The sequence below is a fragment of the Mizuhopecten yessoensis genome, unplaced genomic scaffold (assembly GCF_002113885.1).
Source record: "Mizuhopecten yessoensis strain PY_sf001 unplaced genomic scaffold, ASM211388v2 scaffold11143, whole genome shotgun sequence".
NCBI lineage: Eukaryota > Metazoa > Mollusca > Bivalvia > Pectinida > Pectinidae > Mizuhopecten > Mizuhopecten yessoensis.
This window is the reverse complement of record NW_018408901.1, coordinates 468365-482042: the sequence shown is the minus strand read 5'-3', so window position 1 is coordinate 482042 and position 13678 is coordinate 468365. Positions and strand designations below refer to the sequence as shown.

The following is a 13678-nucleotide window of genomic DNA, read 5'->3' as shown; positions in this document are numbered from 1 at the left end:
GTGAAAATATTTAAGCAGGCTTTCCCAAATAATAATTGCAAATAAATAAAAACATGGAAAAGTAGTAAGTAACGGAACCAAGACCTATTCGCCTTGATGTCCCTGCAGGTATAGGGCGTAAGAATTGTACCTGCTGCCCCCATTGCATGATCGTAAGAGGGGACTAAATTTGGGCTCTTTTCTTTTCTATTCTTTCTAAACAACTTTCTCCTTCATAATGTCATACCAGAGTCTGTACAAATGGTAGTTTCCCACTCCTGCTTAACACTCAGCAATTTAGGAGTAGGACAACTGGTTCGCCCTTTGTCAGTATAATGTGACCGGGTGGGGTGTCCTGATGGGTGTATGCGGCAGTATGTTTCAGTGAGGTAGCACTATAAAATCGGCATCAGTTCCCTGCTATAACAAGGAGACAAACACGAAAATATCGTAGCCTCCCAAAACAAACACGCATACACTACGCGCATGCATCTTTCACACAGGGGAGGCCGTCCTTACATGACCATAGCTGTTGATAGGACGTTTAACAATACTAAACCATTCCAAACCAAACCAAACCAACCTATTCGCCTTGATGTCGTCTCCTTCAATTATCAGGAACGTGAAAGTGAAAACTCTTGTTGATTTCTTATAAGACCCATACTGAGTTACATGTGAATAGGATAGAATAAATTCGAGCACGAAAGGGGCACATGTGGTTTATTTTGAAGCTACAGTGTAAATTATCAACTGACGATATTGATATTAATGATTGTAGACGACTTAATCAAAATGTAATGATGTTACATTTGTATGCACTGATAGTTACTATCCTAGTCATTAGACAATGAAAGATTCTGCGAATCACCAGGGAAGCTCACATACCTTTTTCAAACCACCAACATCACAGCATAGCAGAGACGCATACTCGTCCACCATTTTATAACATTTTAAATTGCACTTCCTTTCTTTGTATATATAGTGATGTTTACGCCATTCTGTGATTGACTGTGCTTGTGGAAAATTAATCCCGGAGGTTTGTCCTAACTTTGTTTTGTAGCTTGACATTCGTTTTACTCGAAATGTATTTCTCAAATGTATATCATTTGTTTTATCCAAAACCTGAAATGTTATAAGTGTTTTATAGCCACGTACTTCCTTTTCTGTATTACTTCAAATGTTTTGGAACATCTTAGATACTTATTACATATTTTGTTTGTTTCCTTTTAAGGACATTTGTACCACCGATAATTCCTAAATGGACCACATTGCTATATGGTTCAGGCAATGTCTACTATGTTTGACTTTTGATAGGCTAGCGGACAGGCAGACTTCGTTGAACTTAACACGATGGAATTTTGTGAACTTGGTATAGAACCTAAGAATATATAAAAAAGGAAAGACTACATAAATGATATTGAAGGCAAGACGAGGCGATACGCAATAGTGAACGTTTTCTGTGACTCATGTAAAATCATGAAAATTAATCCGAGGAAGATCATTATCACTTTCGAAAATAATGTTCAGCTTTAATTAATGTTTCTATTTTGGAAACCACTAGATACATAATGTATAGCTATACAAACGCATATTCCCCGAAAATAGTGATACAACGAACATTGAAATTTCATTACAAGTCGTGTATCAAATTGTTTACAGTAGAACGTGACAATCTGAAGAAGGTTTTGTTTTAAATTGCTGTGTAATTCAACGTATAAAAACAAACAAAAAATAATAAGACAAACATAATATTTAACATGTAATTTAAAAAGGATTTGTTTTATTAATTCATCAAACAACAAAAGACAGCGGTACAAATTCAGCATACACTTTAAATGAAGAAAAAATAGAATACAAAATTAAATGTAGTCTTCGAACTGCGGCGAGGAGGCTATCTGTGAGAATTATCTAACATGATTGGTTATAAATTACAATCTTCAAGAGTATAGTAGCTTTCTCAACACAATCCAGATATGAATATGTTTAAGGTAAAATGTCATCGCATCAGCGATTATTTAAGAGTTTGAAATAACTAGCATACATAACAATAATAGTTGATGGGCTGGAATTGATAAATTTTGCATCAGATATGAATGAAAATAAGTGTAAATACGATACAGTCAAAACGATATTCAAAGCTGAAGAAGTTTAGTAAGAGTATATGCTACTTCGTGTGATAAAATGACTTAACAAGATGCATTAGAATTAAAAATGGTTTATATACATCATATAAAGTAAACAAGGATTTTTCTATCATATCAATGATACCATAAGCTTTATGGGGGATATATATTTAATGTGAAGTACATCATCTCATGTACTTCTTTGATCTCTCCTCGAAACACTTCACAGACTCAATATGGCAGATACTTTGCTCCGGTATAATGCCACGTATCATTCCATTGTGAAAAAGCTTGTTTTCAGTTTGTCATCCATAACTACATCGCTTAAACAATATTCAAATTTCATTCAATAATATATATATAATATCCGGTATTAAAAATGCAAATTTGAATATTACATCGATCAATCAGAATGTCAAGCAAATTAATTAGGAAATACTATTTGATGTTAAAACAACAAAATTCCTCTGGTTCTGTCCCTTCCTCTCCATCTTATCTGCAAGTGAGCCATTTTGCTGTAGATGAGACTGATGGTCATTTTCCGACCTATATGTTAAACAAAAGTTATTAATAGCAAACTATTTCTTTGTTAACCTTGTTTTAAACAAGATACTAAAAACTACTTGTTTACCTTTATTTGATATTGTTTTCCTACTGTTAATCGTGTTATTTTAAACAACTTTTTTTTTTTTTTATAAATGAATATCTTTAGGTTACAAAGCATTATGAACAGTTTCATTAGAAATATATATGTAGTCCGACAGATGCCTCGTAAATAATGATTTTATTTATTATACTTACCTTGGTAGGTATTTTAGCTTATTCGGACGAGTTCACTGAAATAAACAGAGATATTTAATGATAATTACCACAAGATGGTTACATATATAATAACAATACGTGAAAGATTAATCCCGAAACGTTTTTGCCACTCAGATGCATTAAGTTATAGACAGGTTCCAAACGAGTGATGGTTGGTTATTATTTTTATCTACCTCCAGTAAGTTCGTTTTCAAATAGTGTTAAGACACGAGGTTTACCGAGTATCTTTTACAATTTGAAATTTACTATTGAGAGTTAAATACACATGATAATCCATCATCACGAGTTTGGGGATCTTTTCTCCCACATCGTTCCAATATTATATATATAACATTATTCATGTTTCCGATCAGGGAAACAATTGTCATGAACTATGAAATAACAATGGAAGATGACGTTGCAAAGCATTTTTACTTGACGTCATAATTAGATGATTACATGTAACCAATTAAAACACATCCAGGGTGTTAACCACTAGTTGCTTTGGTTTACCAGCTAGCAAGTTTATCCCATGAATAGGGAGTGAGGAACCTATAGTGGTTGTAGGTAAAATTAATATAAAGTTAACAACCCACGGATTCCTTCGATAACAGAATCATTAAAAAATGAACTTCTAAAAAGTACAGCGTTATGAAACACACAGTCGATTCTGCTTTAGCGATCACCCTATTTACATGTAGCAGAGAATCATCATCGATATCCATGGGTTACGCTCACCTAAGCTGTAGAGAGCGTAGGCGAGCATAACCCTTGGATATCAAGGATGGCAGAGACTAACGAAACAAACGAAACGGTTTACTACACGGTTCTATCTGAGGAAGTAAGAACTATTGCTATTTAGTAAAATGTAGGGCTAACACAATAGTGTGTTTCTCTCTTTCTTTCTCTCGATCTCTTGCAAAACATTTCGAGCCCACTTTGGATTTTGTCTTAACACACATTTGCATTATCACAGAGAACTAAAATCAGAATAACAAGGTATAAAGTGCCCGTTGAGTAATTAAGTGTAATTGTACGGGGTCTCACCATCTGGTTTGGAGGTATCCTGTTCTCGACTTTTGATTTCCATGTTGGAAGTGAATTGATAGCTAGCACTGGAGGTATGGGAAAGAAAAAGTTTGGTATAACTAAAGAGATGTGAGAAAGTTCATTATTACCATTAATTTGCTTTCACAGTCTAGACGGACGCTAACTATAGACGGTATTACGTTAAATGGAATATGATGACAATAATATCGAAACAATTGAAGATAACATAACTGTAGAACAACGTTATATAAAGTTTCCCATTGTAAATGCTGAAATTTATTTATTATGATCAGCGATTTACTCTGCTTGAGAGCGAGCGGCGATTCCGCAGAGCCTGTGAACAGATTATCTCCCCTGCCTACCGTGAAAGCAAATTAATGGGGTTGGTGGTTATAGAGTTTTACAGCATGAAAAAGACACATGAAAAGGTTTAAAGGCAGGAAACAATGTGAACCTTAACATTGGCGTTTATCATGGGTTACAACAAGAGATTGTGTCGTAAGTATGAATGCATATATTTTCGATAGGAAAAGGAAAAGTTGGAATCAAATACTGGTCGTTTCATATATATGTATGAAATGTTATTATTCATTATGGTCATGGTTACATTGTAGAAAGGACATTTCAAGATCTAGCAATATTTTGTTTTAAGTATGAATTCGAATTAATAATCATTATTTTACTCACAGCATGTTGATTTTGTTCTTGTGTTTCTTCATTAAGATAACGCCAACTAGAACACCCCCTACCACGACCAGTACTAGAATGACTATCAAAGCGATCCACCATCCGCTTGATATGGCTGTCTCTGTCAATACTAGAAAAACAAAAGACATATCTTAACACATGTACGCGATTGTGATTGGTTTTTATTAACATAAAATCCACTCGTGACGTCAGTGGAATTCTCTCTGATTCTTTGAGGATCCTTGATCCATTGCACTGTGACTTTTATATATGCAATAACCTCATCTTACTTCACTTTGTATATAGTTGCAGCAAAGTTTGCCGGAACAATTTTGTTGGTGACGTAGCTCAATCGGTTAGAGTGCTAGCAGTCTGTGTCTGCGTCAAAGGTTCGAATCCCGGTCTAACCCCGCTGACGTTTTACACTCAAAACATTTAATACTTATTGTTTTCATTAAAGTCCCGGAACGCAAGGTATGGTTTTCTTTTCAGAATATATTTTCTTCAAAATTAAAGTCATGCCGGAAAAAATAGTTTCAGATGCGTAGTTATAATGTTTCGCAATGGTACTGTGACCCTTAAATCCATATATGACATATACAAGATCAAAAAGTTCCAACAACATCCTTGCATGTTCAGTGAGCTAACAATTGTTCTCTGGGTTTTCTCAAAAAAGCATTGTCACATCGCATGCTTTAATAGAAAGCCCGCACAGTGATCTTTCAAAGTAAAACATCATATAGCCCGCGGGCAACCCGAAATAAATCACGGTTCATTACAAAGCAGGAACGGATATTGACAATGTTCGTGTGGTATACTCACCACATGTGGTGGACCTTGACTCAAACACCACCACTATTCCCGGAGAGGCTACAGTCGTACTGCTCTGTGTTGTATCCTTACAGAACCGGGGATATTCTGTTGCATAGATGGTGGTTCCTTCCTTTTTGAAAGCCTTTAAAATGAAACTATTGTTGTTTATGATCCATCAGAAAATTCACATGGAAACGAGTTTACTTGTCATTAGATAAAACATTATTGATAAAAAAAATATCACCAGAAATTCTTTTGAAGACGGAGCTACAAAGCATTTTGTTTACATCTCTTGAAAAGGAAACATATATTACCAGAAATCATTTTATTAGACGAAGCTACAAAGCCTTTTATAAACTTTTTTTTCTGTGATGGCTTTTATAGGTTAGCGAAATTCCAAAGCAAGTTTCGTCCAAAATGAATGGCTAACATTTGGTTTTACCTTTTCGTAGGATAACTTTTAACGCCAATTGAATACGAAAACGAGTTACCTGAAATAAGAACCTGTAGTATTTAAGTATTTACCAGACAGGTGAATCTATAAGTGGATGAGTCATCCACTGTGACGTCATCGTTCCACACTGACAGGTATGTTGTCGACCCACTTGTCAGTGAGTGGATGCAATGGAACGACCCGTTAGCTGCAACACATAATGTATATCTATCAATTCTTCCATTTGACGCTACCCCTACAGATTTGGCGATAAAATCTTAGCCAATTGGATTCCACGACCTGATTGAACGAAGCGACTAACTTGAGTTGCTGACAGAATCGGGCGTTTCCTTTTGCATCTGTTGCTAAGGATGCATTACAGAAATCAAACATTTTATACTGCCATTACCCTTTCTATTATTTTGCATATTATTTTCATAACCTGAAATAACCAATCTCTTCATTCTATTCCAGTATTATGAGCTGTCTTGTAAGAGAACAGAAAATTATAATATATCAGGGTTCATGTTCTGGTTATCTTCCACTGATTACTAGGATGTACATTTTATTAATATATATATATGTGCTTTTTTTCAAATGCCAAGGATAATGAGGGAGTCCTACTGATGAGCTGGAGGAAAACGTCAACAGAATCAGACCCGTGGTTCGACGTAGCCAGACCCGATCCAATACATTGTAGCGTATTAAAGTGAAACGGGGAGAAGGATGCTATAAGAAACAGCTTGTTTTTTTTACTTTTTTGGCACTTGTACTTGCTGTTTATATGATATCCACTGTTTAGCCCTAACTGGTACATGGTATTATCACATGATAATAGAGAATCGATGTTCTTACAGCTAATTTAATATGTTGCATCATTATATTAAAATATTTTTTTATTTTTTCTTCTATCTAACCTTTTTCCAAAATAAATGTCAATTGATATATATATACATTTATTTTTAAATTTATCATTAACAAGGACTAACAGTTTCAAATAATAATAGGTATGTTTCTTCTTTGCCTACCTGAAAATACGCTCCCAGAAGTACAACTCTCATAAGTATAAGTCATCAGGACCTTGTTTGAGCATCCGTTTTCAGAATTTCCGGAGCAAGCTGATGCCCCAGCATGATCTGTGTAAGTAATGTTCGTGTAACTAGCCAAAAGATCATCCGGGCATGTGGCATCAGCCTTCCCGCTATCGACAGCGCCTGGAATGTGATCAGTTACAACGTCACAACAGTACCGCAGCAACGTTAATGTAAAACGGGAATTTTACGCACAGTTATATTTTGCCCATTTCGTTGCTGAATGGTTGCAATTATTCAACATGGGATGAAGTATTACATTTCTAATTACCAGTTAGTATAGGTGGGTGAATTCAAAATTGGTAAATATAATTTAACGTTCAAAGGGCCAAAACTGGTTAGGTTGAAAATTTAGATTTACAGTATATGAAACATAAAGTTGACGTGCAAATGGCCACGTGACTCTTCAAGTCTATTCTCTGCTAAGGATTTGATTAAGATAGACGAACTATTGACTTATATTTGAACGATCTACAGAAATCCTATCTGTGTTATTATCAGGAAATTATTGTATGAATATGTAGTTGAACATGGTAAATACGCTACAGTCTCAAAGACATAAAACGTTTTCAATTTATTCAACAGACTGCCCCCCAAAAACACACCAAATGAAATACATGTTTCAATATGAAACATTACCTGATTTAACAAGTGTAACGAAAGTGCTGTCTTCATACGGCTCCGCTCTGTTGCACGCTTCTGTGATATCCACGACCGTTCCGTTCACCCTTCCATATACGTAGTCGCTGTTCGTACTGCTCTCGGCTGTAGAATTTCAAAAGGACACTCATTAACATTCAATATTAGATGACACCAATGTTACCTACATCCTCATTGGTTGGATCGTAATCACGTGATGTCGGTTATCTGTGATATTGAGTCCGTGTTTCCACAGTATATATAGACACAGCAGGTGAATATTCACTTTGTGACACGTCATTGTTACGCCGCATCTCTTTCAACCAAATGAAATATAAACTTTATTTATTTAACAACAATTATGAAACAAGTTATTTCAACTTATATTAATCACTCTTGTTGGCACGGATGTTAGCGCGTGGGGGACTTAGTGTGGGAGGAAACCGGAGTACCCGGAGAAAACCCACGTGGTCGGGCAGGTGACCCCAACCTTTTCACGTCCGATCGGGGAATCGGACCCCGGCCGCCTTGGTGAAAGGCAAGTGCGCTATCCACTGCACCACCCGACCACCAAATGAAATCATCCCTCCTGACAATTTTCACAGCTTTTTTAATGATAAATACAATAGTAAGCATCGTCTCGATAAATACATCCTCGACAGGTTCATACGACCATGAATGAACATAAAAAGTCCGTAATTGATAAGTAGCAGTAGTTCCTTTTAGCCTTAAAGGTTGGAGACAAATTTAGCTATATACACGCAAAATGGCACATGTAATGAAAGCGCTCTAACTCAACATATATTTAGGCCCGAAGGGATTTTATTTGGTTTTATTCGGTTTAGCATCCTACATGCATTTAAGGACTTGCCTTCATGTGTATAAAGCATGCATGTGTGATGAAAGTGATAGGTTCTTGTATTTGCATTCTTGCAATAGCGCGGATCTGATGCCAGCTTTAGAAAACGTCCTCACTGAAATACCATGCCGAAGGCACACAACACAGCATTCCACCCAGTCCCATAATACTGACAACGGAGAGTAGCACCACTTCGTACAGTTTATTTATCTCACATATATCAAATTTAATTAAACCTTATTAAAAACAAAAAATGAAACAAAAGTTGTCAGAAAGTTTGGAAAACAACTACACTATCATACATTCTTCGTAAGAAAGTTAAATTTTTCCATAACATATTCCTGGTCATAGTAAATGCTGCCTAAGGATATAATTCCCGAAATAGATACTCTCAAAGTGTGCATTTGCGCTTCACTCTACTAGTTTTCCAAGGTGCCACTGTTAGCTCTACTGGATTTCCGATCCAAAAATTATTTCATAGTATGCCAATAAAATCGTTAAAAGTAACGCAAAATTGACAAAAATTTCCACTTAATGACTACTTAACTTTTTAAATCGGGAAATCTGTCAAGTTGTCAGAGAACCAGTAAGGTCTCTGTATTTACATAACTAAACAATACTATTAAAGAAGATCTCAACTGTAGTCGAAACTATAAAAATAAATTAATAATTTATGAATATATTTTAACATTAGCGAGTTAACAGGTAAAGACTTGGACAGATCATGTATTCTTGTATGTGAATGTGAATATGAAGGGTAATATCATGATGTAATATTTTCAGCTTAGTAAACTCTGACTGTGTATAAATTAGCGTATACGCAGTGAAAAATGGCTCGGCGGATTGATACTTGTTTCAACTATGGCGCCGTTCACGCTTCAGCAAGAAAGCAGTCCAATGACAACCAATGCTTGGATCATTCACCATCTAGATACATAAAACATATTCGTGATCCGTTAGGTCTAATTATACAACAAAAGAATGCTGAAAACTTCTGATTCCATGGATGCACATTCAAATTTCTTTGGCGGTAACGTCAAGAATGGCGGCTTCGTTCTGACCGCGTCATTCCATAAGCAGTGTGTCAATGCGCGTACATGAAGACCGTTGTAAATGAATTGAAAAGTTCGAAGGGCTTCACACATTGCTTTATTTGAAATTTAAAAAAAAAACATGAAAGGAAAATAAATAGCGTTGTTCACTGCGTATTTTCTAAATTAACTCATATATCGATGTAGTTTCACTGGCACTATATTGTCCTGGTAACCAAGACTACCGTAGTTACCGTCGTGACAACCCGCTTCGACTTTGTTTCTGCGTAACGCGCACCAAAGAATATGTCCGTTGCCAACTGCGTTCATACTACCGTATACGTCGTCAAAATGAAGGTCAATCCTTAAATATTGATGACATATACGATTAAGTGTTATTGTCTCTGTCCTTATGTCATGGGTGGTAAAACTTCAGCAAACGAAAAGAAACGAAACAAAACTTCACCTGTTCCTATGTAGTAGTAGAACTTGTAAGCAGACACTCTGTAAAGCTCTATGCAGACGTAGGCATCTATGTACGAGCTGAACGCTTCCACAGCACCGACTGACCTGTAAATAAAATATATAGCATCACAAAGTTACTGCACTCGAAATCGTTTAAACTTCACAAAAGATGTATAAAGAGGCCATTAAAACGTACAAGTAGAATAATATCAAGTTGTGCGGACACGTAAGCGTCTTCTGCTTGATCAAAGACACCGCATTTAAAATATAGGTCAAATTAAAGAAATGTCATGTTTTCAGAGCGAGAACCGGGATAGTCACATTCATAACGCATAATAAAGAAGTATATTTGCCATTTGAGATGATGACGGATGACGGCGATGTATAAAACTAAACTAACCTATATTAGTTGGAAGGGGGGGGGGGGGGGGGGATATAGTTACGCCATCACATGTATTTATGATACATGATGATTATCATCAGGAAATCAAACATATAAATACAAGACATACTTAAGTAAATACTTCCGTCCTGATTGCTGGTCACAGCTAAAGTTGAGGGCGTTCACTGTAGCGGACATGTACATGGGGTAATTATAGACATGAGTACTTTCATTCGAGAAGGTTATCTCCCCCTTGTGAGAGCTGATCCAATCCCCGGTGAGTTCGGTAGGAAACGTACACGATGAACCTGAAAGAGGCAGAAATATTCGGTAAAGTAACAATCATTGATTTTTAAGCTGACCATTCCAAGTTTTAAAGACACACTAAGAACTTCGACAACTTGACAATAAATAAATAAATAATTAAAATAAACAAAATATAATCAAACCTAAAAATCATAAACAAAAATAAAACAAAAAGCAGCTCTAGAGAAAACGTAATCATCATTGAGTATTTCTTCTTTTCCATTTTTATTTCTTTTACAAAAGAATATTAAAAATCATCAAATGATATTAATCATATCAAAACATTAGATCCGTGAATTAGTTTATTCTGGATTGTTTGAGTCCATCCTATGATGGTCGACTTTCTTACAGGAAGGGAACAGCATTCTTTGTTGCAACGAATGTAAAACAATAGGTTTTGCAAAAGTATTAATTACTTTGTAATATAGGTCATAATAATATTAAGAAAATTAAGAATGCTATAAAAAGTCTTTTTTACTGCAGATCCTGTTAAAGTGGAAATTTTCGCGGTATTGGAATGTTTGCGATTTTAAGGTCAAGTAAATTAACTAAAAAATATCCACTCGCGAATAATTGTTTGTGGCTTATATACATTATAGATGTATAGTTTATATATATTTCAGAACTATTGCCAGCGCGGAAATTCTAACACTGCGATTAGTTTAACGCGTCACAACGCAGATATTTTAACACCGCGATTAGTTTATAGCGTCACAACGCAAATTCTAACACCGCGGTTAGTTTAACGCGTCACAACGCAGATATTCTAACACCGCGGTTAGTTTATAGTGTCACAACCCGAATTCTAACACCGCGATTAGTTTAACGCGTCACAACGCGGATATTCTTACACCACGATTAGTTTATAGCGTCACAACGCGAATTCTAACACCGCGATTAGTTTAACGCGTCACAACGCGGATATTCTTACACCACGATTAGTTTATAGCGTCACAACGCGAATTCTAACACCGCGATTAGTTTAAAGCGTCACAGCGCGAATTTACGGATACATATAGGCTAGACATCCTCTTACCACTACGATGTACCTGTGTAGGACGGTGTGGTAACGTCAGAGAGCGTATATACTCTAAACAGTGCAAGCTACATGTAACCTACTCATATAGAAAGGTATATATATATAAGTATGTTAAAGTTTGTATCTCTCTTTGAACTTTAACTATATAGACGGATTTACAGATATACACAATCATTAGATTGTGGATATAATAATACTTTAAGCTATGATAAGGACCTGGAACGATAAATTGATAGTGTCACACATCGAAGGGGGGGGGGGGGGGGGGGNATAATGTAAATATATAGCATTTATGTAGCGCACTATCAAAACCATTTTTAACAGTTATATAGCTCACTGTGTAAAATAAATATAACATATTTATAGCAAATTATTATACAGTATAACACCTTTTTAGTACACAGTGTAAAATATATATAACACCTATATAGTGCAATGTGTGATATACATATATAACATCTATATAGCACACCGTGTTTACTATATTACATTTATATGATGCACTTTGTATTTATGAAATTACTTTCAGGTTCCTTACGGTATACATAGTGTACTCAGCTATACGTCTCTCAGTCCAAAGGTACATACTAAACAAGGAGAATATCCTGTTAAAAGATGTTCAACTTTGAAGAGTTTACTGTTGTATCCAAGCCGGTCGTATAAGGACATTGATAGAGATACACGAGTGATTAACACAAATCGTCGCTTAAGTATGTTTCTAATATCAAAATGTACACACACACACAAAGGCTCTTCATTTATCCGAACACTGTCTTATGTGATTAGACATTCCCGAATAACATCAATGACACAAGACGTGTCATTGAAAATCTTATTTGCCGATTTTCAGGGTCAGGTTTATCAAAACAGAAGAAGAAAACAGTCATTCCATAAATAGCGATGAACAAATAAATGCAAGAAACTTAGATGTTAACCCCCCAGAGAAGACAGTGGAAATCATTCATGAAAAGCGAACCAATCTGTTGATCACGTTAGTTACTCATTTTCAGCAGTGAAACATTAAATTAACTGTTTGAGTTGTAATCATTGATATAATTTTAAACAGCAAATCTGAAAACAATTCAATTGGTCCTGAAAACTTCTTCCAAATAAAGACAAGATATGCTTACCTGTGTATCCAAACAGTGATATAAAAGCAGTTGCGAAAGTAATCAAGTACATTTTGAGATTTCAAATGGCGTAGTTTTACACAAATTCTAAAGAAATCCTATGAAATCCACAGATGACAATTCTTCATTATGAAACCGCTGTCCCTATATCACAGTTCGGGGTCTCCATTTTCAATGAATCGATTTTTTTTATATTTCTTTGTCTCAAGTCTAAATATTACACATTCGCCATTTTTTATGAATGGAATTTGACTTAAAATTCAAAATGGCGGAAAAGAGAAGTTCCGAATGGAATGTAAGGCGATTCCTTAATTATTTTACGGTTTAGAACTATTTGTTGAATATTTTTCTCTATCTACGTATGTAAAATAAACAATTTGAAACCAGAGAAATGAATAAGTTTCGCCTGGAATATCTGACTATTGACGTCTAATCGGGATAATCCGGATGAGGAGATCAGGGAATTAAAAAGGGTTGGAGACCTGTACGGTGTATTCTGGATATAGTCCGTCGTACAGCAGTATTTACTTGGCAAACAGCTGTCAGTACATTCCATACCAAACTCATATTAACATGTAGTATCCTTGAGTAATATTTTAACTTCATTTTTTGATAACTTGATTTTCTATAGTGATTTAGAGACCAATTTAGTAATACACAAAGCTGAAGTTATAGTGTCCAAAGTAAATATTAAAAACGTTTTTTTTACAGAATATATTTAGCAAACAGTGTAAAAAAATAAAAAATAAAAATAAACCAATATTCAATTTTGTATTGCTGTCATTAGTTCACTTTACGAGAACATGTGTTTTTTAAACACAGCTGGTGTTTCCAACCATTGGCGTAATTT

General features: G+C 35.3%; 1 protein-coding gene across 2 annotated transcripts; it reads right to left on the bottom strand.

Annotated features, from left to right (window-relative positions):
• Window positions 1-1742: 1742 nt before the first annotated feature.
• On the bottom strand, window positions 1743-13057 carry LOC110466719. Of its 2 annotated transcripts, XM_021523428.1 has the most exons (11): window positions 12829-13057; window positions 10484-10661; window positions 9973-10076; window positions 7617-7742; window positions 6915-7100; window positions 5979-6094; window positions 5463-5595; window positions 4641-4770; window positions 3951-4018; window positions 2904-2938; window positions 1743-2648 (listed from the first exon to the last, which is right to left on the bottom strand). In XM_021523428.1, the coding sequence occupies exons 1-10, from the start codon at window positions 12878-12880 to the stop codon at window positions 2922-2924; spliced, it is 1110 nt and encodes a 369-aa protein (XP_021379103.1). In that variant the 5' UTR covers window positions 12881-13057; the 3' UTR covers window positions 1743-2648; window positions 2904-2921. The 2 variants fall into 2 exon arrangements, with proteins under 2 accessions (XP_021379103.1, XP_021379105.1); XM_021523430.1 differs by lacking the exon at window positions 3951-4018.
• Window positions 13058-13678: the final 621 nt, after the last annotated feature.